The 27918-nt window shown below is 47.8% G+C and overlaps 1 protein-coding gene across 2 annotated transcripts; it reads left to right on the forward strand.

The window, feature by feature from the left end:
- Positions 1-685: 685 nt before the first annotated feature.
- Positions 686-27918, forward strand: BTD (biotinidase). Of its 2 annotated transcripts, none has more exons than XM_060180851.1 (4): positions 686-739; positions 17856-18120; positions 25057-25206; positions 26480-27918. In XM_060180851.1, exons 2-4 carry the CDS (start codon positions 17860-17862, stop codon positions 27650-27652), a joined length of 1584 nt encoding a protein of 527 aa, XP_060036834.1. In that variant the 5' UTR covers positions 686-739; positions 17856-17859; the 3' UTR covers positions 27653-27918. The 2 variants fall into 2 exon arrangements, with proteins under 2 accessions (XP_060036834.1, XP_060036833.1); XM_060180850.1 differs by lacking the exon at positions 686-739 and adding an exon at positions 17193-17332.

Below are 27918 nucleotides of genomic sequence, written 5' to 3' on the forward strand. Positions count from 1 at the left end.
GAGCACTGTAACATGTGCGCTCAGCGAGGTTCACCACCACCTGGCCCACCTGTTGTCTATTTTTTAATACCACACCCTACAAATCTTAAAGTTCTGTGGCTCAGCAGCCAGAGATCTGGGTCTCGTGGGAATAATATTAGTTTTGGCAAGATTGCTTTTCTTTCCCAAGGCCCTAAGGTGGGTGCTTGTGCCTCTTGAATTTCAAATAAGCTGAAAAGAATTTAGTGTATATCCCAAAATGCTTATCAAAATTCAAACTTAACTGGCCTCCTGTGTTTTACCTGGCAAGGCCTTCATTTAACCCAAGGTAGTAGTGCGACATTCTCCCCAATCTCCCATGTGTCTGGGAGTGGTCAGGAGTTCCTTTGTGGGCCAAAATCATTTAAATAGTCAGTGGCCTGACTGGGCTTTGGCGGGGAGCTGACTGAATCCACGGCACCTCTAGCTCTTCTCTGTGCAACGTGGTACTGGGGTTGTAGTAGTCCTCTTGCAACCATGAGGTGAGTCAGAGCACTGTCCAGACCATTTCTCCTTATTTCTTTTGTCAGCTTTGCTTGTCAGAATGTAATCACCGTAGAAGAAAAAGAAAATGTGTATCCTTTTACTATGTCCTAGAACACGAAATAACTTGAGGATCGTCTGCTCCTTTCCAGCTAGATGCTTTTTTTTTTTTTTTCCTTCGTAGGGCATGCAAGACAGAGCTAGAGGACACAGCCTGTGAAACTTCCTACCCCTGCAGGTGAAGACTAGGACTTGAACCAGAGTCTTCAAGATTGTGTGTGTTTGGGGGCGGTGGTAACGAACAGGGTTCAGCGCACATAGTATGAAGCACAAGGACCCGGTTCCAGCACCCCGGCTCTCCACCTGCAGGGGGGTCGCTTCATAAGCGGTGAAACAGGTTTGCAGGTGTATTTCTCTTCCCTTCTCTATCTTCTCCTCCCCTCAATTTCTCTCTGTCCCATCCAACAAAAAAAGGAAGAAGAAGAAGAAGAAGAAGAGGCCTGCAGGAGCAGTGTATTCGTAGTGCAGGCACCAAGCCCCAGAGATAACCCTGGAGGCAAAAAAAAAAAAATTGTGTGTGCTTTACTAGGTGAGCCACCAGCCAGCCCCTATAGTCAGAATTCATAATGGGGGGGCCGAGCGGTAGCACAGCAGATTAAACACACATGGCACGTAGCACACAGACAGGCTTAAGGATCCGGGTTCGAGCCCCTGGTTTCCCACCTGCCAGGGGAGTCAATTTGTGGGCAGTGAAGCAGGTCTGCAGGTGTGTCTGTCTTTCTCTCCCCATCTCTGTCCTCCCTTCCTCTCTCGATTTCTCTCTGTCTTATCCAACAACAACAAGGGCAACACAATGGGAAAAATGGCCTCCAGGAGCAGTGGATTCGAAGTGCAGGCACTGTGTCCCAGCAATAACCCTGGAGGCAAAAAAAAAATTCATTAAAAAAATATTCATGTTAAGCGCATGTGGCACAAAGCGCAGGGACTGGAGTAAGGATCCCGGTTCGAGCCCCCGGCTCCCCACCTGCAGGGGAGTCGCTTCACGGGCGGTGAAGCAGATCTGCAGGTGTCTGTCTTTCTCTCCCCTCTCTCTCTGTCTTCCCCTCCTCTCTCCATTTCTCTCTATCCTATCCAACAACGAATTGCGTCAACAAGGGTAATAATAATAACCACAACAAAGCTACAACAAGGGCAACAAAAGGGGGGAAAAATGGCCTCCAGGAGCAGTGGATTCATGGTGCAGGCACCGAGCCCAGCAATAACCCTGGAGGAGGAAAAAAAATAATAATAAAAGAAAAGAAAAGAAAAAAAAAATTCATGGGAGTCGGGCGGTAGTACAGCAGGTGAAGTGCACATGGCTTGAAGCGCCAGGACCGGCATAAGGACCAGCCCCCAGCTCCCCACCTGCAGGGGAGTCGCTTCACAGGCGGTGAAGCAGGTCTGCAGGTGTCTGTCTTTCTCTCCCCCTCTCTGTCTTCCCCTCCTCTCTCCATTTCTCTCTGTCCTGTCCAACAGTGATGACAACAATAATAACTACCACGATAAAACAACAAGGGCAACAAAGGGGAATAAATAAATATTTTTTAAAAATCGTAATGAAGGAGCCAGGTGGTGGTGCACCTGGCTAAGCACGCGTATTACAATGAAGGCACAAGGAGGGGGTTCAAGCCCCTGGGCCCCACCTGCAGGGGGAGAGTTTCACGAGTGGTGAAGCAATGCTGCAGGTGTCTCTCTCTCTCCCTCTCTCTTCTCTCTCCCCTCTCAATGTCTCTCTGTCTCTATCCAATAATAAATAACAAATAAATCTTTAAAAAAAAAAGATTCCCTAAGAACTCAAAGAATGCCATCTGGTAAATAAATGGAGATGGGGGGCACATGTACCTCCCCCTCTTCCTCTAACTTTTACTCCTATCTTTTATAATATCTTCTTAATTTCTGGATAAATAAAAATGTGTTTCTGAGTTCTGCGAGCTGTTCTAACACATGCATGCATCCCAAGGACAGTGTTGTGGGACGTCCACTTTAGAGCCAGAAGCACAGGAAGCAGCCTGGGTTTGCAGCAGTGTCTAAACTCCAGGAGGGCGAGGCTTGTGGACCTGAGCCCTTAGCCTGACCTGCTCTCCTGGTAGTGTTAGTAGAACTGAGGTAATTGGGGCCGGGTGGTGACGCACCTCACGTGAGAGGGCGCGGGGACCCATGTTTAAGCCACTGGTCCCCACCTGCAGGGAGAAAGCTTCACAAGTGGTGAAGCAGGGCTACAGGTGTCTCTCTCCCTCTCTATCTCCCCCATCCCTCTCAATTTCTGGCTGTCTCTGTCCAATAAAGATAATACCAAAAAAAAAAAAAAAAAAAAAAACCAAAACTGAGTTATTTGCTTGATGATGATGCCGGACAACACATAGAGAGTGAGTGTAAGATCTCTCTCCGGATTCGTTTTTTTTTTTAATATTTATTTATTCTCTTCTGTTGCCCTTGTTGTTTCATTGTTGTTGCAGTTATTACTGTTGTCGTCGTTGTTGGATAGGACAGAGAGAAATGGAGAGAGGAGGGGAAGACAGAGCGGGGGGGGGGAAGACACCTGCAGACCTGCTTCACCACCTGTGAAGAGACTCCCCTGCAGGTGGGGATCCGATCCGGGGGCTCGAACCGGGATCCTCACGCCGGTCCTTGCGCTTTGGATTTGTTCTTTTACATGTGAATGTCTACTTTTTCTAGCACGATTTATTCAAAAGACTCTTTGCTCCTCTGCCAGAGGTCAGTTGACTATTTGTTTGGGTCTGTCTCAAAGCTACCTATATATATATATATATATATTTTTTTTTTTTTTTTTGCCAGTACCATACTGGTTTGTTTTCAGTTTTATTTATTATTTCAGATAGACTTATACAGAAAAAGACCACCGCACTAAAGCTTCCTTCATTGTGGTGGGTGCTAGGCTCAAACCCGGCTTACACACATGGCAAAGCAACACTGTGCAAATGAGCTATTTCCCTGGCTCACCGACTTGACTTCCCTGGTTTCATAGTAGATTTGAAGCTAGAGGAATCCTCACACTTCACTCTTCTTCAGTGCTGTGTTTGCTGATTTCTTCTTTTGCTTCTCCTTATCAGCTTGAGCATCAGTATTTAGGTATGTTCAGAGTCACTTTCCGGGGTTTGGGTTGGAATTGTACTGACGCTGCACTTTAGTTAAGATATTGACTTTTATCTCCATGAACGTGGACAATCTCAGCCCTTCGTTCTTTGATTTCATTTGTCTGGGTTTGGTTTTGGGTTTTTTTTTTGTCATCAGAGCACTCTTCATATCTGGTTTATGATTATGCCGGGGACTGAACCTTAGACCTCTGGTGCCCCGGGCATGAGAGTCTATTGCATAAATCACTGTGCTATCTCCCTGTGTCGACACTTTATCTCCACGAGCATGGAGTAGCTCTTTTGAGTTCATTTGTTTTATGGTTTCTCATCTAGGCTTCTATATTCATTGTTTGATTTATACTAACTTTATACTAGATTTAACTTTAATTCTGCAGGTGCCCATGAGAATGCTACTGTATTTTATGTCTCAGATCCTACTTTCTCATTATAAGAGCAATTGACTGACTGTTATTTATTAACCTAGTATCTTGCGACCTTGCTATAACCACTGATTAGTTCTAGGAGGGTCTCTTTCAAATCTTCTACAGAGATAGCAATGCATTGGCAAACAAAGACACTTTCATATTTTCCGTCTCAGTCTGTTTGCCTTTTATTTCCATGTGACATTAGCTAAAACTTCAAGTCCCGTTTTGATAAGCTGTGGTGAGAAGGGATGCACTTGTCATGTTAGTGACCTCACTGAACAAACACTTAGTTTCTCACTGTTAAGTACAATGCTAGCTGCAGGGTTTATAGAGATGTTCTTTGTCATATTAAGAAACTGCCTCTCTAGTTCCTCCTTCACTGAGAGGTTTTTTTAAAAAATTATTTTATTTATTTACTTACTGGAGAGAGAGAGAGAGAACAAGAAAGAAATAGAGAGGAGGGTAGATAGAGAGGGAGAGAGAGAGACACCTGCAGACCTGCCTCACTATTTACAGAGCTTGTCTCCCTGCCAGTGGGGACCAGGAGCTTGAACCTTGTTCCTTGAGCACTGAAACTTGTGTGCACCACCACCCAGCCCCAACTGAGAGCTTTTTTCAGGAATTAGTGTTCAATTCTGTGACATACTTTTTTCTTTATTGACTTAATCATGGTTTTTCTTTTCTAGATTTTAGAACTAGTTTATCTACTTGAGTTATTTTTTAAAATTTTGTATCTATTTATTTATTTATTTTTATTTAATAGTGATCAACAAGGCCATAGGATAAGAGCGGTACAACTCTACACAATTCCCACCGCCAGAGTTCTGTATCCCATCTCCTCTATTGGAAGCTTTCCTATTCTTTATCCCTCTGGGAGTATGGACCCAGGGTCATTACGGAGTGCAGATGGATTTATTTATTTAAAATAGAAACAGAGAAATTGAGGGGGAGGCAAGGAGAGAAAGACACCTGCAGCTCTGTTTCACCACTTGTGAAGATTCTCCCTTACAAGTAGGGGCTGAACCCAGGTCCTTGAGTACCATGATGTCCGTACAGTCCCAGATGCGCCACCACTCAGCCTCCTGTCATGATTATAGATATATATTTTTTCCCTCTTATTGCTCTTGGTTTTTTTATTGTTGTAGTTATTATTGTAGTTGTTACTGATGTCGTCGTTGTTGGATAGGACAGAGAGAAATGGAGAGAGGAGGGGAAGACAGAGAGGGGGAGAGAAAGACAGACACCTGCAGACCTGCTTCACCGCCTGTGAAGCGACTCCCCGCAGGTGGAAGCCGGGGGCTTGAACTGGGAGAACTAGGATCCTTACGCTGGTCCTTGCTCTTTGTGCCATGTGCACTTAACCCGCTGCGCTACCGCCCAACTCCTATGATTTTTTTTTTCTTTTTTACCAGAGCACTGATTAGCTCTGGTTTATGATGGTGTGGGGGATTGAAGCTGGGTCTATGGAGCCTCAGGCATGAAAGTCTCCTTGCATAACCATTATGCTATCTACCCCTGCCCATGAATTAATTTTTGAATGTAGATGCAGCCTTTCCTGCTTGGAATAAATTCTACCTTATCTTTATGTATGGTTCTGTTATGCACTGCTGATTTCAGTTTGCTAATATTTTGTTATGGGAGTTTACATCTGTGTTCATTAGAGATAATATCCTGTAATTTATTTTCTTGTCTTTGTCTGGTTTTGGTATTAAGGTAATTCTGACCTCATAGAATGAGTTAGGAAGTATTCTTTCTGTTTCTGTCTTCTGGAAGAGGTTGTGGTGAGCTAGTATAATTCCTTTATTTTATTTTATTTTATTTTATTTTATTTGCCTCCAGGGTTATTGCTGGGGCTCAGTGCCTGCACCATGAATCCACTGCTCCTGGAGGCCATTTTTCCCATTTTGTTGCTCTTGTTGTAGCCTTGTTGTGGTTATTATTGTTGTTGTTGATGTCGTTCGTTGTTAGATAGGACAGAAAAAAATGGAGGAGGGGAAGACAGGAGGAGAGAAAGACAGACACCTGCAGACCTGCTTCACTGCCTGTGAAGCGACTCCCCTGCAGATGGGGAGCCAGGGGCTTGAACCGGGATCCTTACACTGGTCCTCACACCACATGCGCTTAACCCGCTGCACTATCGCCTGGCCCCCTTTATTTTATTTTTATTATTTTCTGTCTCCAGTATTATTGATGGGGCTCAGTGCTGGTGCTATGAACCCACCACACCTACACCTGGAGGCCATTTTTTCCTTTTTATGAAACAGGACAGAGGGAATCACAACTTAATGTAAGTACAGCTTGTCACCTGGTCCCATGGAGGTTTCTCCTTGGAGGTGTCCACTTACATTAAGTTGTGATTCTTTTCCTTCATCTGTCTCACTAATTTTGGAGGAAGCAATTTTCTGTAACTTCAGTTCTCTGAAGTATCAAAGAAGAGTCAGTTTTCAGTCAAACTCATTTAGCTTTTTATTTGTTAGCACAGAATGCCTATTTCCAAGCTCCTAGTCCCACACTGGGATTTGTGAGTCTTAAATATTTACTTTTTTCCTATACTGTTTTGTTCAGTAGAGTAACTAATATTTGAGAAGCCGTTTTAAATCCGATAGCATGACCTGTGGTGTTTGCATGGATGGAAGCGTTTTCCCGTATCTGATCACATGTGTACATGTTTGTACATCCATATTTTTGAAGTTACTATAGAACAAAGTCACTGAATTTTTGGCACATAAAAATATTTCACTATCAGTCTTCATAACTGCTTTAAAATATTTTGCTGTAGGTTCTACTTGGCTTATACTCTTTTCTTTTTTGGATACTGTGTGTTTCTGGCTTTCAGCTTCTAGTGTGTTATCTTATAGCTTAAGTGATTTGCACTAATGGAACACTCAGCACTTCACATCAGATGATCTCATTCCCAACTCCTAGGTACAAAAATTAAAATTTAGTTGTAGGGTACTATAGTGATTACATTTTTTTTTTAAAAAACTTCCGCTCGATTTGGCTGGGGCCAAATGGCAGGTTTATTACAACTCGGGTTATTTAAGTACATAAAAACCCTCCCTGGGGGCCAGGTGGTGCCGCACCTGGTTGAGCGCACATGTTACAGTGCGCAAGGACCCAGGTTCGAGCCCCTGGTCCCCACCTGCAGGGGGAAAGCTTCACAAGTGGTGAAGCAGGGCTGCAGGTGTCTCTCTGTCTCTCTCCCTCACTATCATCCCCTCCCCTCTCAATTTCTGACTGTCTCTATCCAACAGATAAAGATTTAAAAAAATAAATAAATAAGTTAAAATTCTTTAAAAAAAAAAAAAAAAAAAACTCCCTGGCTGCTGTCAGGGGAAGGGATATAGATAGCATAACGGTTATGCAAAGAGACTCTCGGGCCTGAGGTTCCAAAGTCCCAGGTTCAAACCCCTGTACCACCACCAGCCAGAGCTGAGCAGTGCTCTGGTAGAAAAGAAAGAAAATTTGGCTTATAGATATTAATTTTCTCTTTTGGTTACTGTTTGTTCCTAGTTTTCACCTCCTAGTGTGTTATCTTCCGGCTTAATTGCCTTACACTAATTGAACACAGAAGGAAAGAATGACTATTCATGAAATGACAGGGAGCCAAGAGTCCATTAGTTCAGTTAGCAGTCTGAGGTCAAAGCAGCATGGCGTCCGGAGGAGAAGGCAAGCGGATGGCAGAGCAGCAGGAACAGAAAGCCTGATTCCCACCAGACATTTGTTTAAGTCACTTCCTGTACACCCACAATCCCTGTGGGTTTGCGTTAATCTGTGGTATGCTTCTCGGGCTGACCTCAGCTGCATGCTACTTCCATTCATGTCCCAACAGGGTAGAAGAGGTAAGTCACAGGCTGGGGGTACGGGTGAACCTGCCAACGCCCGTGTCCAATGGAGAAGTGGTTACAGAAGCCAGGCCTCCCGCCTTCTGCACCCCATAAAGAGTTTTGTTCCAGACTCCCAAGGGGTGGATGCTAGGGAAAGAAAACCAGGGGCTCTGTACCCCCATTCCACCAGGACCCGTGATCACCAGGAATCTGGCTTTTGTGCCATCACTGAAAAGCAAGTGGATCCAGAAAACACCAGCGGGAATCAGGCGCTGCTTCTCTGGTCTGAGGGAGGAGAGGGGGAATGAATGACACCCGGAAGTAGCAATAGGTGTAGGGATGACAGGAAGTGAAGGCAGGACCGTTAAAAAAAGGGAGGGAGTCAGGTGGTAGCGCAGCAGGTTAAGCGCAGGTGGCGCAGAGTACAAACACCGGCGTAAGGATCCCGGTTCGAGCCCCGGCTCCCCACCTGCAGAAGAGTCGCTTCACAGGCGGTGAAGCAGGTCTGCAGGTGTCTGTCTTACTCTCCGCCTCTGTCTTCCCCTCCTCTCTCCATTTCTCTCTGTCCTATCCAACAATGACAACAACTATAACTACAACAACAAGGGAAATAAAAGGGAAAACAATAAAAAAACAGCAAGGGAAATAAAAGGGAAAATACATAAAAAATATTTAATTTTTCTTTAAAAAATGGGGGGATGAATACAGAGAAAGACACAGATCTAGACAGAGATAGAGTCAGCCCGTATCTGTAACCCTGGGAGAACTATATCTACTGGATATGCCAGTGCCCAGGCCCTTTAGTTAAATGTTTAATTAAATGTATAATAAATTGTCATTTTAAATTCATTTTATCTCCCTGTAGACTAGAACATCTATCTATTGCTCCTGTTTTATTCTCTCGAGAGTAGGAAATTCTTTACACAAATGGAAACCCTTTTGTTGCCCTTGTTGTTGTTGTTATTGATCGTTGTTGGATAGGACAGAGAGAAATGGAGAGAGGAGAGGAAGACAGAAAGGGGGAGAAAAAGACACCTGCAGACCTGCTTCACTGCTTATAAAGTGACCTCCCTGCAGGTGGAGAGCCGGGGGCTCGAACCGGGTTCCTTATGCTGGTCCTTGTGCTTCGCGCCACGTGCGCTTAACCCGCTGCGCTAGCGCCGGACGCCTAAGCACTGAATTCCTTAACTCGCCCGGAGCGCACACACTCACTCGCGCGCGGGGTGGGGGGTGTGTGAGGGTGTGAGTGTTTTGCTAGCCTTGTGCCTGCGTACGTCCATTGCTCCCACGTTGACATATTTATTCTTTTTATTTCAAAGAGTGAGGGAGACAGAGAGGAGGAGGCACAGCACAGCACTTCAGCCATGGAGCGTCCCTGGTGCCGTCCCTGACATTCTCAGGTGGTGCTAGAACTCTGGCCCCGCTCCTCACACGTGGAAAGTGTGTGCTCTGCTGGGCGAGCTGTCTGCTGGTCCTCTGAATCAAGTCATGGAGAGTAAATGTATTCCCTCCTTTGAGTTGCAATACTTTGCCGCTCATTTTCACTACATGGGACCCACACTTCTGTCCTCTAGCCTCTGGCTTTCTAGGTGTGACCCCAGGCAGGTTCCTGGAAACCTGCATTCCCACCACTTGGAAACTCATTAGGATCCCGGTTCGAGCCCCCGGCTCCCCACCTGCAGGGGAGTCGAAGCAGGTGGTGAAGCAGGTCTGCATGTGTCTGTCTTTCTCTCCCCCTCTCTGTCTTCCCCTCCTCTCTCCATTTCTCTCTGTCCTATCCAACAACGACGGCATCAGTAACAACAACAATAAAACAACAAGGGCAACAAAAGGGAATAAATAAATGATGTATACACCAAGAATTGACTACTTTTTAACCAGTGAATTGAATTGGCAGGGAAAAAAAAAAAGGTAGCTGTATCATGTATACTAAAGATTGGCTAATATTAAGTTATTGCAGATACCACATTCATTATGCTGCAGTCCTGTAAAAAAAAAAAAAGTTGACTATTGTGAGTCCTTTGTTTACCCCCCACGCCCACCCACCCCCGTGTGTTAGGGCATTAACCCACCTGGGGAGTGATCCTCAGTGTGTCCACCAGGTGGCAGTACCGCACCTGAAGAAATCACTCCCAACTGGAGCTCTCTGCCCCACATGAAAATCAGCCCTGGAAAGCCCCTTCTCCACTGAACACCTGGGCATTTCCGAGAGAGTTTTTATTTTCCTAAAGCTGTGAAAAGAATTCCCCTCTGAGAAAATAGCAAAGTGGTGTGTATGTCAGGCTCAGGGGTCACAGTGCTGTCTGTTCATGTAATCCCCTACAATCAATTCTTTGGACAGTGGAGCAGAAATCAAAAAAGCTTGCCCTTCAGTGACACTCCTGCAAGCCTGTATGCCGTTCTCTTTTGAAAAGCACAACAGCTGTGGCTTTTCGGGAGGTGAAATCACTTCTTACTTATTCAACTCAGGGGATCTTGTTTAGTTCCTCACTGCTCCCCAGGGTTTCAGCTCTGAATTTCAAGTTCCTCCTCACAGTACCCAGCACCGACTTGATGCTTTTGAAGAAGGCATCTTGTGGCCGATGGGTTGGCAGGAAGCTGCCCCAACCCCCTACCACTGTGGGTTTTCTTGTTCCAGGTACCAACCAAGCTCACTGTGAGATTAATTGGGGGGGGGGGAAGAAAGAAAGAAGGGAAGAAAGAGAAATCTAAGAGGTCCTCGGGGAAAGAAAAGGCCTCTTTGGGGATGTCTTTCGATTCCAGTGATGCAGGTTAGGTGGTCATGAACTCCTCCGTCCTTCTGTAAAGGGGTTTCGACGAGGAGACCACAACAGTCGTGAGAGTCAGTGTAAGACTACTAGGAATTTTCCGGTGTTTTTCTTGGCATTCCATGCAGAAGACATACAAACGTCTCCCGAGCTGAGTCCTCACGCGGCAGAGTCCTCGGGCACTGCACCACGGGATGTGACACCGGCTCCGGGACTCTCCCCGCCTCCTTTCTCAGTCATGCGACTGCCTTTCCCCCAGACAAGTGAGGAGTGACAAAAGCTCTTATGAACACAATCAGTAGGCCTACATATAAAACTGCAAATGCATATACCTGCCCCCTGAAATGATCTTATTACAAAGACCTTAATAATAAGCCTTTCATTTTATTGCAGAAGACACTGTTGTAATGCATCACTAGGAAGGAAACACGGCCAATTTTCAAGATGAGTCAGTGAGCAACAGGGAAAGAAAGATTCCTTGTGTGTAAAAATACCTGGGTGACTGATATGTTACCAGATTTCCACGAAATAGATTCCCATGCAATTTAGATTTCGGGTTTCTCTTCCTCACCGACCACCGACACCTTCCTGATGAGGTTGTGTGGGAGGGGAGCAGCAGCCTCTGAGGATGCTTGCTCTAAGAGGCCAACTCAGCAGCCCTCACTCCACCCATCTCTCACTTCCTGTCTGCCAGATTATTCTGGTTGGCATGCCGTCTGTGCCTTTCACTCCTCATAAAGTGGGAGTCACTGGAAGACTGAACGTAGGGAAATGTCACGGCTGACTGAGCCTTTCACTGATCTCCTGGCTGTGCTAATGATGGGTGCTTGGAAGGAGGGGCACCCAGGCAGTTTTGGTGGGGGGGCAGGAGGCAGTGAGGAGGCCAGAGAGCAGTCTCCTTGTGTTATTTCATTTATCTGCTGCCTGGCCCTCTTCTCTGAGCTTCAGCCCACTCTCCTTCCTGTTTCCCAAACCTAATGGCCGTCCTTCCCTCTGGCCTCCGACAGGTTGCTCACCGGGTTTCCACAGGGATCCTATAGAGCCTTCCTCCGCCTGTCCTGTCCTCACTTCAGCCCGCCCTGACCACGCAGTCCAGAGCACCCTTCAGCACACCAGGCCCTGCCCGGCCTGTTTCCCCTTGGTCCGTGGGAGGCCTGTCCAGAATGTAGCAGAATGGTTGGCCTCATTCGCTGTTGTGTCCAGACACCTACACCTTGTCCGGGACCCACTGTTTCCTGGTCGTGGGGCGGGGGGTGCCTCATACACCCACACCCTGCTCTCCAGGTAGGGTAAGGAAGCACACTGTCACCTCAGTGATGCCTTCCTACAGGCCCCTCCCTGAGGCTTAGTCTGAAGGGTATGGAGCCTTCCGCCCCAAGAGACAGCACGGCTGCCTTTGCAGACTGGGCACGCGGGTCAAGTTGCCCTTCTGTTTACGGATCTATTACTGGGTTTCTAATAACCCCATTTCCCAGAGCCCTTTGGTCCTGGGAGCGCCCCTAGCCCTCCAGCCCCTTTAGAACTGCCCCCCTTCTGCCTGCTGGGCCTTTCAAAATTCCTCTGGTTTCTCCCCAGGCAGTTGTGTGGTGCCCCAAGAGGGGAGAACCAGTGTCTGCATGTTTGACTAAGACAACTGCTGTGCCACTCAACGGGGGGGGGGGGGGGGGGGGGGACTATTCTTATGATAATTACTCATTCTCTCCTCCCTCGGCAAGCTCGCTGCTTTCTGGCATGTATACCTGGCTGAATCTGCACAACCCTTATTATCACCTTCCTTTGTTCATGCACAGTCCACGAGTGCTCACAGCTCTCCTTTGGTAAATCATCTTAAATTTTATCTTCTCAAATCGGGAAGAATTCACTGCTGGACTGCAAGCCCCTGAATGTTCTGTGTCCCCAGGTTCATGACACACAGCTCTTAAAAGAGAAAGGCGGGGTGGGGGGCTGCTGTGATCTCCCCTCTTGGTCCCAGCACCTCCTGTTTGCCTCTCCTGAACGCTGGTTGGTAGGCTTCCCAGCCCCAGGCCTCAGTTTCCCCACCACATGGGCCACAGCCCCATCCTTCAAAAAATACTGTAATTATTTTTTTTTAATTTTTTATTTATAAAAAGGAAACATTGACAAAACCATAGGATAAGAGGGGTACAGCTTCGCACAGTTCCCACCACCAGAACTCTGTATCCCAACCCCTCCACTGATAGCTTTCCTATTCTTTATCCCTCTGGGAGTATGGACCCAAGGTCATTGTGGGATGCAGAAGGTGGAAGGTCTGGCTTCTGTAATTGCTTCCCCTCTGAACATGGGTGTTGACAGGTCGATCCATACTCCCAGCCTGTCTCTTTCCCTGGTGGGGAAGGGCTCTGGGGAAGCAGAGCTCCAAGGCACATTGGTGGGGTTGTCTGTCCAGGGAAGTCTGGTCTCATCCTGCTAGCATCTGGAACCTGGTGGCTGAAAAGAAAGCTGACATACAAAGCCAAACAACCTGTTGGACAATTATGGACTTAAAGGCTGGAATGGTGAAGCGTTGGGGGGGTCTCCATTTTGTAGATAGGTAGTAGGCATATTTTAGTTATATTTCAGAGGGCCTGTAGCTATACTAGTGTGTTTGTTTGTTTGTTGTTTTTTGCCTAAGCCTGAAATCTGATATGCAGGTGAATCTTAATTATTGTCTGGGGAGATGATGTCATGGCTGGGAAAAGGACCAGAAAACTAGATCAGGGAAGAGAGTAGCTCCCTAATATGGGAAAGGGGTATAAATATTGTTGACTGTAAACCCCATCTATTTGATGTGATCTGGGGCCCATAATTAGCTTAGGAGCCTGTGTGACCTCTACACCCCTGTAGATCTGAGCTCACAGTCTGTGGTCATGAGTGGGAACATTCCATGCTGCCCCAGTATCAACCCATCCTCCTCAGGTGTAGCACAGAGTATGTTGTCCATCCTCCCTTCAGAGGATGGAACATTCTCTACCATTGTTGATCCAGGTTGAGGGCAAGGTCCTATGGGGGCCCACAAAGGGGTCTATTTTGTTGTTCCTGATAGAGATGACCAGAAACAATGGAGAGAGGGATTTATTTGAGGTCTAGGCCCATCAAGTCTGTTTGGGAGACTCAGGACTCCCCGATTAGGGGCCCAGCTGATGGAATGGCCTGATAATGACTAAAGAGTCATCACTAAAGTATGCCAGTCTCTTGCCCTTATTCAGCTTTTGCAGTCCTTGCTTTGCTAAGGTTAGCTTTGGAGTGAGTGAGAGAACTGTAATAGGAAGTAGGTGAGGAGGGTATCTAAGTCTAAGTGGACACTATTTCATTATGAATTTGATATTGACTCACTAAAGACTATTGTGTATTTTTGCTTTCAGTATTTTGCCCTAATTTATGGATACATGTGAACATATGCTCTATCTTACGGGACCTGGCCTATATCTAGGTTTTGGGACTTTGTTAGGAAGTGAACCTCCTGGAATGGAATTAGAGAATACCATGAAAGGAAAGGTCTCACCCGAGTGATGTGGGTGAAGGGTTGGCAATCCATGCCTGATGTCTCTGTACACAGTCTGAGGTGAAGCATGCTGAGACGGTACTGGTTGCATTGATTAGGTTGGAATCAGCAGATGCAATATTATTTGGCCTGATTTGAGAGAAGCATGCAGGGAAGTGAGCCCCACCCCAGAGGTTCCAGGATTGGGAGAAACATAGATTCAATAGAGGAAGTGGGAGGTTCCTGTTGTCTTGGGGTTTAAGAAGACAATAGATAGTTATTGCAGTAATCACATTGTTTGGCAATGGAGTTAACTTTGAAGAATCCCTTTGTTAGGATTTGCTGTATCACACACACCCTCACCATATTTTATGGCCTTTGACATTGTTTGCATATAGCTGTGCCTCCAGTTGCTTTTATTCTCCCTGGACTAAGTTTTTAAGAGAGTCAGCATATCAAAGACTCAGCCTGTGTATTAAAAAGACTCAGTCTGAAGACCCCACCAATGTGTCCTGGAGCTCCGCTTCCCCAGAGACACACCCTAGTAGGGAAAGAGAGAGGCAGACTGGGAGTATGGACCGACCAGTCAACGCCCATGTTCAGCGGGGAAGCAATTACAGAAGCCAGACCTTCTACCTTCTGCAACCCACAATGACCCTGGGTCCATGCTCCCAGAGGGACAGAGAATGAGAAAGCTATCAGGGGAGGGGAGGGTTATGGAGATTGGGTGGTGGGAATTGTGTGGAGTTGTACCCCTCCTACCATATGGTTTTGTTAATTAATCCTTTCTTAAATAAAAAAAAAAAAAAAAAAGACTCAGTCTGTGCTTTAAAAAGTTTGAGATATTCAATTTTTCCCCTCTCATATTAGTTAAATAGTGATTTATATGACTGCAAATTGCTAGGAGTGTACATAAACACCATTCCCACCACCAAAAGACTGTGTCCCCTCCCCTCCCCCATCCCCACCCCAAGAAGCTGAACATTCACCCTCACTCTCATCCCTGGGTTTTTTCTTTGGTGCCCCACTCCAAATTCAGTCACCTCCTGCTTTGAATTTCCCTTTCTGTTCTTCTTTCTCAGCTTCTGTTGATGAGTGGGATCATCCCATACTCGTTTTTCTCTTTCTGACTTAGCTCACTTAACATAATTTCTTCTAGCTCCATCCATGATGGGTCAGAGAAGGTGGGTTCATTGTTCTTATTAGCTGTGTTGTAATTATTATTTTTTAAAAATATGTCATGAGTTCTCTTTTTTAAATTTTTTAACAATTTTTATTTTTTTATTATCTTTATTTATTGACAGAAATCAAGAGGGAAGGGAGGGATAGAGAGGGTGAGAGACAGAGAGACACCTGCAGCCCTGCTTCACAACTTGTGAAGCTTCCCCTCTGCAGGTGGGGACTAGGGGCTCGAACCCAGGTCCTTGTGCATTGTAACGTGCACTCAACCAGGTGCGCCACCACCCAGCCTCTTTAAATTTTTTTAAATCTTTATTTCATTTTATTCATTTATTATTGCATAGAGACAGAGAGAAATTGAGAGGGGAGGGGGAAGTAGAGAGGGAGAAAAACAGAGAGACACCTGCAGCCCTGCTTCACCACTCGTGAAGCTTTCCCCCTGCAGGTGGGGACTGGGGGCTTGAATCTGGGTCCTTGTGCACTGTAATGTGTTTGCCTAACCAGGTGTGCCACCACCTAGCCCCAAAAATACTGTAATTATAGCTCTGAAGGTGAAAGCTCCCCCCAGAAAAATCACCCTGTTAGCATCATCAGGTTTTTGTTAGACAAAACCAGAGGTGGAACAGCAAACAGAGTTTGAGACTTTGAATATTTCTTGCTGATTTTCAGAAGCAAAACCCAGATAAGGACGCTTATCAATTACACTTTTGTTTTTACTCAAAAAAAAAAAAAACCTCATGACTGCTTGCTCAAAGGCCCCTTGTTCCCATCTTAAAACATTGTTTACAGTGTTCTTGATGAATGGCTACAAATCCTGGCATTTGGTATTTGGATGGTACATTCATTCCTTCCTGGGAAGAAGTGGCAGTTTGAGATGGAGTTGGGTGGGTGCTGAGAATAAATGTGGTTTCGTAAGGATTCTGACAGCATCCTGAGTCCTTGTGCTGTCGTGGAAACAATTGGGGTGATTTTTGTTTCTGGAACTTTGGAGAGGGGAAATTAAGAGAAATCTGTAGCCCCGAGAAAGTTTCAGTTTTGAAATAACCACACAAGTATTGTGAGTCAGACTTGAGCAAGGCGTCTTTTTTTTTTTTTTTAGGGGAGAACAGCTATATGATGGTTAGTCCGGGCTCTTGGGCCGCTAGTCAGCAATCCCCTCCTCCCTAGCACGTCACAGAGCCAGTGGCCTGAGCCTGGCACAGAGATGGGGACCTCAGCCTAATATTCAAGGCAGAACTGAACTTTTCCCTCTAAAAGCACTTAGTAATTCATAACAACTACAACTAAAAATTCCTGTTCTGGGACAGGGGAGGGGCACGACAGCATCAGTGCAGGGGCCATGCTTTAACTTCCAGTCCCTTTGGTAGGGGCCATGCTTTGACTTCCGGTCCCTTTGGTAGGGGCCATGCTTTGACTTCCAATTCCTTTGGTAGAAGCCACAAAGCCAAGTGTGCTTTCTGGAAGACTGGAGTCGGTTTTCTGGGAAGCTGCATCTTCACGTTGCAAAAACATTTGACTGCCAGATGATGATGCTTTTGAGCAGGAGTGTTCACCTCACAGGGATGGGAAAATGCTGTGTCAGGGCCACAGTGGAGTTCAAGGAGGAAGCACAAACCACCTTTGCTGAGGAGACCTCTTTGTCCCAGCCCAGCAGAGAGTAGCTAGTTGCTGGCTCTGAAGCTGAAGGCAGGGATTGCACTGCACCACATCCAGCCTGTTGTGCTGGATAAAGGGAGACTTGCCCTTTATACTCCTGACTAACAAAAGCAACGCAGGGAGAATTTTAATCCATCTGGTCCTTATGGGTAGGAAGGTCAGGCTGTGTGAGGGTCACAGTCAGCATGGCGTCTACAGATGACCAGTTTGTACTCTGCATGTGTGACCAGCGGGCAAGGCAGTGAGATGTCAGCTGGACACAGAATCCTGCAAAATAATGAGGAGTCATTGTTGGCGCTTAATATTTGAAGGAGCAGCCTTTCCAGCAAATAGTGACACCCCAGCACCTCACCGAGCCCTGGTAAGCATGGGTCTGTTTCCAAAAGGTCTGTTAACACAGTGAGCCCTTGCAAACCAGGACTCGTTAGGCGCTTGGAGGGAAACACAGAGCCTTTCATTAGAAGCATGAAGCAAGCCCTTTGAGCTGTGCTCTCATGGTGGGTGAGTTTAATATGCCAAGATGAATATATCACAGCTGCAAAAGTGCAATTCCTGGCAGCATTTTATTAATATTTATTTATTCCCTTTTGTTGCCCCTGTTGTTTTACTGTTGTAGTTATTATTGTTGTTATTGAAGTCATCTCTGTTAGATAGGACAGAGAGAAATGGAGAGAGGAGGGGAAGACAGAGAGGGGGAGAGAAAGAGAGACACCTGCAGACCTGCTTCACCGCCTGTGAAGGGACTCCCCTGCAGGTGGGGAGCCGCGGCCTCGAACCGGGATCCTTACACCGGTCCTTGCGCTTAGCCCGCTGCTCTACCGCCCGCCTCCTGCTGGCAGCATTCTGCATTCAGCTGTTTTGCCCTTGCCCCCGTTCCCTTCCAGATTTATGGTCCGAGCCATGTTCGCGCTGTTCCTCTGCAGCTGCGGTCTGGTGCTCGCCCCGGGCGCCTGGGGTGAAGCGGCGCGTCCCGGGAAGCAGCCCCGCGCCCAGTGTCCCCAGGCCGGCTGCTTCGTGGCCGCGGTGTACGAGCACCAGTCCGTCCTGAGTCCCGACCCGCTGGCTCTCATCAGCCGCCAGGAGGCGCTGGAGCTCATGGACCAGAACCTGGCCGTCTATGAAGAGCAAGTGATGGCCGCCGCCCGAAAGGCAAGACCCGGGCCGGGGTTAGAACCGCCGCCGGGTCCGCAGCACCCAGCGCTTTGCTCCCTAGCCCGAGGCCCCTTCGCAAAAGCCAGCCGCTGGGGAAAACAGAGCTGAGTGAGAAAGCTGGCTGGGGTCTCACTGTGCCGAGTGACCAGAGCTTCGGGGCCGGGCGGGAGCGCAGCGGGCTAAGCGCAAAGACCCGGAGTCAGGATCCCGGTTCGAGCCCCCGGCTCCCCACCTGCAGGGGGGTCGCTTCACAGGCGGTGAAGCAGGTCTGCAGGTGTCTGTCTTTCTCTCCCCCTGTCTGTCTTCCCCTCCTCTCTCCATTTCTCTCTGTCCTATCTAACAACAACAATAACAGTAATAACAAGGACTACAACAAAAGTGGATTCATGGTGCAGGCACTGAGCCCCAACAATAACCCTGGAGGCAAAAAAAAAAAATCAGGAGCTTGCAGACCTGAATTAGGCTCTGCATTATAGACCAATTTAGTTTTCTTTTCTTTAACTCAAGACCTCATGCATGTACAATATCATTGATTCCCTGATCAGACTTTCCATTCTTTATTTTATCGTGTGTGTGTGTGTGTGTGTGTGTGTGTGTGTGTGTGTGTGTGTGTGTGTGTGTATGGTTGAGAGGGGAAAGGCAAAGACAGAAAGAGATGGAGTCAGGGGCCAGGCAGTGATGCACCGGGTTAAGCGCACACATTACAGTGGTGAAGCAGGACTGCAGGTGTCTCTCTGTCTCTCTCCCCCTCTATCTCCCTCTTCCTCTTGATTTCTCTCTGTCTCTATCCAATAATAAATTTAAAAAATATTTAGGGGGTCAGGCGGTGGTGCAGTGGGTTAAGCGCATGTGGTGCAAAGCGCAAGGTCCAGCGTAAGGATCCTGGTTTGAGCCCCCGGCTCCCCACCTGCAGGGGAGTCGCTTCACAGGCGGTGAAGCAGGTCTGCAGGTGTCTGTCTTTCTCTCCCCCTCTCTGTCTCCCCTCCTCTCTCCATTTCTCTCTGTCCTATCCAACAAGGAACAACATCAGCAATGGTTATAATGATAACCACAAGGAGGCTACAACAACAAGGGCAGCAAAAAAGGGGGAAAAAATGGCCTCCAGGAGCAGTGGATTCATGGTGCAGGCACCGAGCCCAGCACTAACCCTGGAGGAAAAAAAAAATATTTAAAATAGAAAAGAAAGAGTCACCACAGCATTGCTCCGCCATCCATGGTCCATGGGGCTTCCCCTCCCCAACCATGGTGCCCAGACATGGTGCCGGGCTGTATCCTGGGTTCCCCACGCTGTAAGGCACTCTCTGTTAAGACACCCTCTCCCACCCCAGATCTCCATTTCAGAAAGGAAGATGCTCAGATGATGCTTTTCACATCAAGTCAGACCAGTGTTGGTGGGGTTGGTAAGATCCCCGGTTTTCAAATACGATCCTGGCCGCTCACAGACAAACGTGGGTACCTGGGCCATTCCCTGAGAGTCAGATAAGGTGTGAACTGGGCCATGGGATCTGTTTAAGCCCCCCACCCCCACCCGGTGCCACCATGGAGTCAGATATACTGAAAAATGCAGAGTCAACGGCACACCAGGGCCTCTTATGTTCTTGGAAGTCTGCACAGTTTAACTGAAGTCATCAAACAGCCCATTTTCTAGCCTCAGGCTAGAGGTGGGGCTCATTTCTGGCTCCGTCCAGACCTGGAACAGTCCGAGGCGTCAGTGGACCCGAGACAAAGGGAGGTAGGTGATGGGAGCCAGCCTTTGTGGAGACTTCCTGCTTGGCCCAGTTTCCCACTCCCACCAGGAAGGGTGGGGCAGAGAAGGAAGCATTGGTGCCAGATGTGACCTCAGAAAATGCCCTGTTGGGAAACCCACAGCCAAAGGGAAGTTTGGTGTTCAGGCCTGGAGGTGGGTGGGCAGAGCCAGCTGTGTGAGGAAACCCTCCCAGTCCCCACAGTAAGTAAGTGCCAGGGGGAGCAGAAGGGCCCTGGTGTCATGCCAGCACGTGTTGCCCCAGACTGTGCCTTCTCTCCTTAGAGCATTCAGTAATGGCAGGATAGCCACTGTCCACTGCTTTGCTTTAAAATTCTGTCACTGAGTTATAGCTGACACAGAGAGGTGTGCAAGGCCCCGGGTTCAAGTCCTGACACCCACCCCATTGGAGCAGCATGGATAGCACCAGGAGTTCCATGGGTAACAGAGCAGTGCGGTGAGCACCTCTCATCACTCTCTCTCTCTCTCTCTCTCTTTAAAGATTTTATTTATTTATTAATGAGAAAGGAGAGAGAGAGAATGAACCAGTCATCAGTCTGGTACATGTGCTGCCGGGGATCGAACTCGGGACCTCATGCTTGAGAGTCCAGTGCCCCAACCACTGCGTCACCTCCCGGACCCCTCATCTTTCTCTCTGTCTCTCTTTTTCTTCCTCTTTCTCTCCATATATATGTATATGTATGGTGGGAAATGGGCTGAGGAGGCCATTCAAAAGTACCCTGCACACACAAGACCCTAGACTCATTCCCTGGTGCTATGAAAAGACATTAATAAATGGGGGCTGGGTGGTGGCGCACCTGGTCGAATGCTCAGACACATGGGTTACTGCGTGCAAGGACCCAGGCTCAAGTGACAAAGCCATGCTGCGGGTGTCTCTCTCTCTCTCTCTCTCTCTCACACATCAGTGCCAGCACTATGAATCCATGGCTCCTGGAGGCCATTTTTTTTTTTATTCCCTTTGTTGCCCTTGTTGTTTTATTGTTGTGGTTATTATTGTTGTTGTCATTGTTGGATAGGACAGAGAGAAATGGAGAGAGGAGGGGAAGACAGAGAGGGGGAGAGAAAGACAGACACCTGCAGACCTGCTTCACCGCCTGTGAAGCGACTCCCCTGCAGGTGGGGAGCCGGGGCTCGAACCGGGATCCTTATGCCGGTCCTTGTGCTTTGCGCCACCTGCGCTTAACCCGCTGCTCTACAGCCCGACTCCCCTGGAGGCCATTTTTTTTCTTTCTACTTTATTTTTATTTGACAGGACAGAGGGAAATTGATAGGGAAGGAGAAATAGAGGAAGGTGGACACCTGCAGACCCGTCTCGTCACTCCTGAAGGGTCCTTTCTGCAGGTCCCAGGAGCAGGGGCTCAAACCCGGATCCTTGAGCATGGTGACATGTGCTTAACCAAGTGCACCACTGCCCCCCCCCCCCAGTGTTTCTCTTTCTCTATGTCCCTCTCCCTACTCAATGTCTCTCTTAGAATTAAATAAATAATATTAAAAATCATCTCAAAAAAGAAGAAAATAAGTGTTATGCCAGGAGCTAGCTCGCCTGGCAGTGAACACGCCGAAGAAGGCTCCATGGGCGGTGGAGCAGTGCTGTGACATCCCTCTTCCTCTCTGTCCTTCTCACTCTACTTTGAGAATAAAAAAGACTGGAAAGAAAACTCCATGGGGGCACTGGGCAGTGAAGCACCTGATAAGAGCACACATGTTGCAATGCATAAGGACATGGGTTCAAACCCCAGACCCCCACCTGCAGGAGTGGGGAAAGCTTCACAAGTAGTGAAGCAGTATTATAAGTGTCTCTCTGTCTCTTTCTCTCTCCCTCTCTCTGTCTCTCTCTCTCTCTCTTTCTTCCCTTTTGCTCTCTGTCTCTTTAAGGGGAAAAAAGTGGCTGCCAGGAGCAGTGGAGTCATCATTGCAGGAACTCAAGCTCTAGCATTAGCCCTAGTGGCAAAAGAAAATGAAACTAAAATTAATTTTTAAAGTCAGCATGGCAACAGTGGAGTCTTGCATATGTAAGGCCCCTGGACTACAGGAATAACTGGATGTTAAATATTCTAACATGTAATGTACACACACACTCACTAACAAACACACCTGGTAACTAATGTTGGCAGGAAGCTGAGAATTCTGGTCCAGCCTCTACTGGTGCCTACACTACAAATCCACTGCTCCTGGAGGCCATTTCTCCCATTTTTGTTGCCCTTGTTGTTGTTATTGTTGCCATTGTCGTTGCTGTTGTTGTTGGATAGGACAGAGAGAAATGGAGAGAGGAAGGGAAGACAGAGAGGGGGAGAGAAAGACACCTGCAGACCTGCTTCACTGCTTGTGAAGTGACCCCTCCTGTAGGTGGAGAGCTGGGGGCTCGAACTGGGATCCTTACACGGGTCCTTACATCTCACACCGTGTGTGCTTAACCTGCTGCACTACCGCCCGCACCACACTCCCCCCTCCCCAGTATTTTTTATAATGCAGTACCAGGGAGTGAACCCAGGGCTAGTGCAGGTGGGGAGCGGGCTTAAAACCCGGTCCTTGGGCATAGTAACACGTGCACTCAAGCAGGTGGGCCACCACCCAGCCCTAAACTGGACTCCTTTTTCCCCTGTACCTGCCTCTGCCAAGAGAGACATACTGCAGACAGCTTGTCATATGTTTTCTTCCTCTCTCTCTCTTTCTTTTTCTTTCTTTTCTTCCTTTTGTACTACTCAGCTCTGGCTTTATGGTGGTGCAGGGGATTGAACCTGGGACTCAGGAGCCTCTGGCAGGAAATTCTCTTTGCATAACCATTATGCTATCTACCCCATACCCTCTCCTTCTCTCTGTGTGTTAGAGATTAAAAAATCCCTCTGATACTCTCTCCATCTGTATCTCTGCTGGATATTTTAAAAGTGGCTTCTAGGAATTGTGGAGTTCTGTGACTCAGAGCCCAGAGCTGACCCTGGTAACAAAAACATAAATAAGTAAAATGAAGGCAGAGACCAGAAGATGGCTCAACCAGCAGAGTGCACAACTCGCAGTGGGCCAGTGTTTGATCCTCAACGGCTTGCATTCTAGTGCTTCACTATCTGTCTTCCCAGGGTCCCAGTTTTTGTTTCATTACAAAAAAATTGGAAATCACTCAAGTGTCCAATAGTAGAGGTTCAACAAAAGTATTCTCTGGGAAGTCGTATGGTAGCGCAGTGGGTTAAATGCAAAGGCGGTGCAAAGACTGGCGTAAGGATCCTGGTTCGAACCCCCGACTCCCCACCTGCAGGGCAGTAGCTTCACAGGCGGTGAAGCAGGTCTGCAGGTGTCTCTCTTTCTCTCCCCCTCTCTGTCTTCCCCTCCTCTCTCCATTTCTCTCTGTCCTATCCAACAACAATGACATCAGTAACACCAATTCTTCTTATTACAAGGGCAACAAAAGGGAATAAATAAATATTTTAAAAAATTCTCAGGGGGGATAACAACAGGACCATTACAAATGATATTTTTGGAGGTATCTCTGTCATTTTGATGTCCTAAGGTAGTAACAGGAAAACTACATGTTTAATAGAGAATCTCAGTTAGACACATGCATATATACACAGAGAAACAAGTGATGAAATAGCCAAGATATGCACAATACCTATCTTCATTTAGAGGACTCTGATTCTTACTTTATAGTTGCTGTTCGTAAGTGTTCTACAGTTAAACTTTCTTCAGCTTTTATAACTAGGGAATAAGAAAGAAAGCAATCAGGCAGGGTTTGTACCGCACTCAGAAGCCAGTGACTCAGCTCTCTTGTTATTTCAGATTACTCATGCCTCCCCTTTCTTCCTCCTCCAACTTCCACACTGGGGCCAGTGTTCCTGCTTGGCCTTTTAAGCCTCTGCAATGAATAAGGCCTGAAGCTGAGCTCAGGACACCCTGTTTGTTTGGAGTTCCCAGAGGCCACTGCAGAAGCCACAGGGAACCCCAGGCTAGGACACTGCTGGGAGCAGAGAGTGTCTCCAGGTGTGGGGAAAGGCACAGAGGGCTTCAGGGTCCTAAAAGGAGCCTGCTGACTCCTCGCTGGGGAACTGCACATCAGAGTGAGTCCTCCTTTCTATTCTGAAATCAACACACTTGACTTTCACCCCAACCAGGTGGCTCCCCCACCTTGGCTACTCCTTAGAATACCTAGAGACCCTGCCACAGACAACTGAATGAGACGTTAGATGTGGAACCCCCAACACCAGCCCTACTGCAGTGGCTGGTTTTCTTTCTTTCTTTCTTTCTTTCTTTCTTTCTTTCTTTCTTTCTTTCTTTCTTTCTTTCTTTCTTTCTTTTGCTTGTTTTTGTTTTTTGTCCCTCCTCTGAGATAGATGTACAATGAAGCTTGCCAACCACTGAGCCCAAGATCTCACATTTGTTAATGGCCTGATATTTAAAACCTCTTATAGGGGGCCGGGTGGTGGCACACCTGGTAGAGGACACACACATTATAGTGCACAAGGACCTGGGTTCAAGCCCCCGTCCCCACCTGCAGGGGGGAGGTTTCTAAGGAGTGAGGCAGTGTTGCAGTATTCTCTCTCCCTTTCTCTCGATCCCTCTCTTTCTCTTCCTACCTCCTCAATTTCTCTCAGTCTCTACCCAAACTAAATAAAAAAGACAGATAATATTTTTTAAGTTTTTTTTTTTGTTATCTTTATTTATTGGCTAGAGAAAGCCAGAAATTGAGAGACAGGGGAGTGATAGAGAGAGAAAGAGAGACACCTGCAGCCCTGCTTCACCACTCATGAAGCTTACCCCCCCAACCCCCCCCCCACCCCCGCAGCGGGGGAACCAGGGTCTCAAACCCGGGTCCTTGCGCACTGTAGCATGTGCACTCAACCAGGTGCGCCACCACCCGGCCCCCCAGATAACATTTTCTAATCTCCCATCATGCCCCAAAGACTCTGCCCCTTTAACCAAGCTCACTCATTCTTTGCTTCCCAGACATGCCCAGGGGACTTGGTCTTTTTTCCTCAGAGCTCAACCTGGTGTGGCAGCTTTCCCAGGAACGAGACCTTAGATGAGAGTCCTGCCACCATCTTGCTAGCTGTGGCTCTTGGTACAGAGCAACTGCCTGATGGCTGTGTAGTAAAGGAATAAAAGAATGAATAAACGAGTGAAAGGATGCTTTCTGTTACCAGATAACACAGCACGTGCTCTGATGCTTTGACTTCCAGGGCGCACAGATCATTGTGTTTCCAGAAGACGGCATTCATGGCTTCAACTTTACAAGAACCTCCATTTACCCATTTCTGGACTTCATGCCTTCTCCCCAGCTGGTCAGGTGGAACCCGTGCCTGGAGCCCCATCGATTCAATGACACAGAGGTATGTGAGGACGCCAGCTTGCCCCTTCAGCATGCCAAACCACGCACAGGGGACAGAGGCCAAGACACACGGAAAAGAATTTCCTGTAATGCAAAGCACTGACTCATCTGTGGGTCCATCTGTTTATTAATTGTGCAAGATATGTATGAATGAGAGTCAGGCGGCAGCTCGGTGGGTTAAGCACACGTGGCGCAAAGCGCAAGGACCGGCATAAGGATCCCGGTTCGAACCCCGGCTCCCTACCTGCAGGGGAGTCGCTTCACAGGCGGTGACACAGGTCTGCAGGTGTCTGTCTTTCTCTCCCCCTCTCTGTCTTCCCCTCCTCTCTCCATTTCTCTCTGTCCTATCCAATAAAAAAATGGGGGAAAAAATGGCTGCCAGGAGCAGTGGATTTGTAGCACAGGCACTGGGCCCCAGTGAGAACCCTGGAGGCAAGAAAAAAAAAAAGAGAGTGGGGGGTGGTAGTGCACCCAGTTAAGCACACATAGTACTAAGTGCAAGGACCCACACAAGGATCCAGGTTCAAGCTCCCCATTCTCCATCTGCAGGACGGATACCTCACAAACTGTGAAGTAGGTCTGCAGGTGTCTCTCTGTCTCTATCTATCTCTCTCTCCCCTCTCAATTTCTTTGTCCTATCCAATAAAGTGGAAAAGAGAGAGAGAGAACTGACATATAGCACAGCAGTAAAGAGAACACCAGTAACGATGAAATGGATAGAGGCAGATCCATTTGGATGCACGTCAGACTGCAAATGCCAACTTCTCTGGGAGGGCAGGGAGGATCTGGGGTGTGGTGTGGTGTGCTGAAGGTGGGCTTTCAATATCTTACTTCTGTTCGATTTGCTTGATAAGTGTGTATTCATACATATCTTTTTTTAATATTTATTTATTTATTTTCCCTTTTGTTGCCCTTTTTTATTGTTGTTGTAGTTATTATTGTTATTTTTGTCATCGTGATTGTTGGATAGGACAGAGAGAAATGGAAAGAGGAGGGGAAGACAGAGAGGTGGAGAGAAAGACGGACACCTGCAGACCTGTGTCACCGCCTGTGAAGCGACGCCCCTGCGGGTGGGGAGTCAGGGGCTCGAATCCAGTCCTTGCGCTTTGTGCCAACTGTGCTTACCCCAGTGCGCCAGTTGGCCTGACTCCCTTCAGACAGCTCTCTGTGTTATAGACACAAAGCAATACAGGCATCTTGTATTTTATAATTATCAGACAAAAGTCAGGGTTTTAAACATCGCTTTCTTATTGATGCCTTTTTCCCCCCCCTAGGTCCTCCAGCGTTTGAGCTGTATGGCCATGAAGGGAGAGATGTTCGTGGTGGCCAATCTGGGGACAAAGCAGCCTTGCCACAGCAGCAACCCCGGGTGTCCAGACGATGGCAGATACCAGTTCAACACGAACGTCGTGTTCAGCAGCAACGGAACCCTGGTTGACCGCTACCGCAAACACAACCTCTACTTTGAGGCGGCTTTTGATACCCCTCTCCAGGTGGACCACATTGTCTTTGATACCCCCTTTGCTGGCAAGGTTGGCATCTTCACCTGCTTTGACATACTGTTCTTCGACCCCGCTGTCAGTCTCCTGAGAGACCCTGAAGTGAAGCACATTGTGTACCCTACCGCCTGGATGAACCAGCTCCCACTCTTGGCAGCCATTCAGATCCAGAGTGCCTTTGCCATCGCCTTCGGCATCAACTTTCTGGCGGCTAACGTCCACCACCCAACTCTGGGCATGACAGGAAGTGGCATACACACCCCTCTGCAGTCCTTTTGGTACCATGACATGGAAAGTTCCCGAGGCCACCTGATAACTGCCAAGGTAGCCAGAAACCCAGTGGGACTTGTGGGTTCAGAGAACACCACTACTGACACAGACATATCCCATAGCAAGTTTTTAAAAATCCTGGCGAGCAGTCCTTTCTGTGAGAGGGACGCTCAGGAAGTGTACTGTGAGAGGGACGCCAGGTGGAACTTGGACGCTCCCCCGACCTTCCACTCAGAGATGATGTATGACAACTTTACCCTGGTCCCGGTGTGGGGGAAGGAAGGCTACCTCAGAGTCTGTTCCAACAGCCTCTGCTGCTCCTTACTTTACCAGAGGCCGGCACTGTCCCGGGAGTTGTATGCCCTGGGCGTCTTTGACGGCCTGCACACTGTGCATGGCACTTACTATGTTCAAGTCTGCGCCCTGGTCAAGTGTGGCAGCCTGGGCTTTGACAGCTGTGGGCAGGAGATCACAGAGGCCGCGGGGGTGTTTGACTTTCACCTGTGGGGGAACTTTAGCACTTCCTATATCTTTCCTCTGCTTCTCACCTCAGGGATGACCCTGCAGACCCCTGACCGGCTGGGCTGGGAGAACGAGCACTATTTCCTGAGGAAGAGTGGCCTGTCCTCTGGCCTGGTGACTGCGGCCCTGTATGGGCGGCTGTATGAGAGGGACTAGGGAACAACAGGTGGGGACCCCAGCCCACAGGCACCGGGACCACCTCTCTGCCCCTGAGCCCACCCTAGGAGCTGTGGAGGCGAAAGATCTCCCCCCCCATACAGCCAGTCTCTTCCTTTGAAATAGTATCACTAAGACATTTTTTCTAGTATATTCTACTTACATTTATGTTTTCCCAGTCTTATTTTCCTCCAGCCAATCTTTTATGACACAATTGGCTTTCAAAACGACAATAAAAATCTTCTTATTTTTTACACATCCCTTAA

This window comes from Erinaceus europaeus, chromosome 21, assembly GCF_950295315.1.
Source record: "Erinaceus europaeus chromosome 21, mEriEur2.1, whole genome shotgun sequence".
In the NCBI taxonomy this organism is placed as follows: domain Eukaryota; kingdom Metazoa; phylum Chordata; class Mammalia; order Eulipotyphla; family Erinaceidae; genus Erinaceus; species Erinaceus europaeus.

Bases quoted from the DNA above. Each gene is read 5' to 3' on its own strand.
- BTD (XM_060180851.1), top strand. From the start codon at position 17,860: ATGGTCCGAGCCATGTTCGCGCTGTTCCTCTGCAGCTGCGGTCTGGTG. The intron at 18,121-25,056 runs GCAAGACCCGGG...TTTGACTTCCAG, and splicing joins TGATGGCCGCCGCCCGAAAG to GGCGCACAGATCATTGTGTT. The intron at 25,207-26,479 runs GTATGTGAGGAC...TCCCCCCCCTAG, and splicing joins ATCGATTCAATGACACAGAG to GTCCTCCAGCGTTTGAGCTG.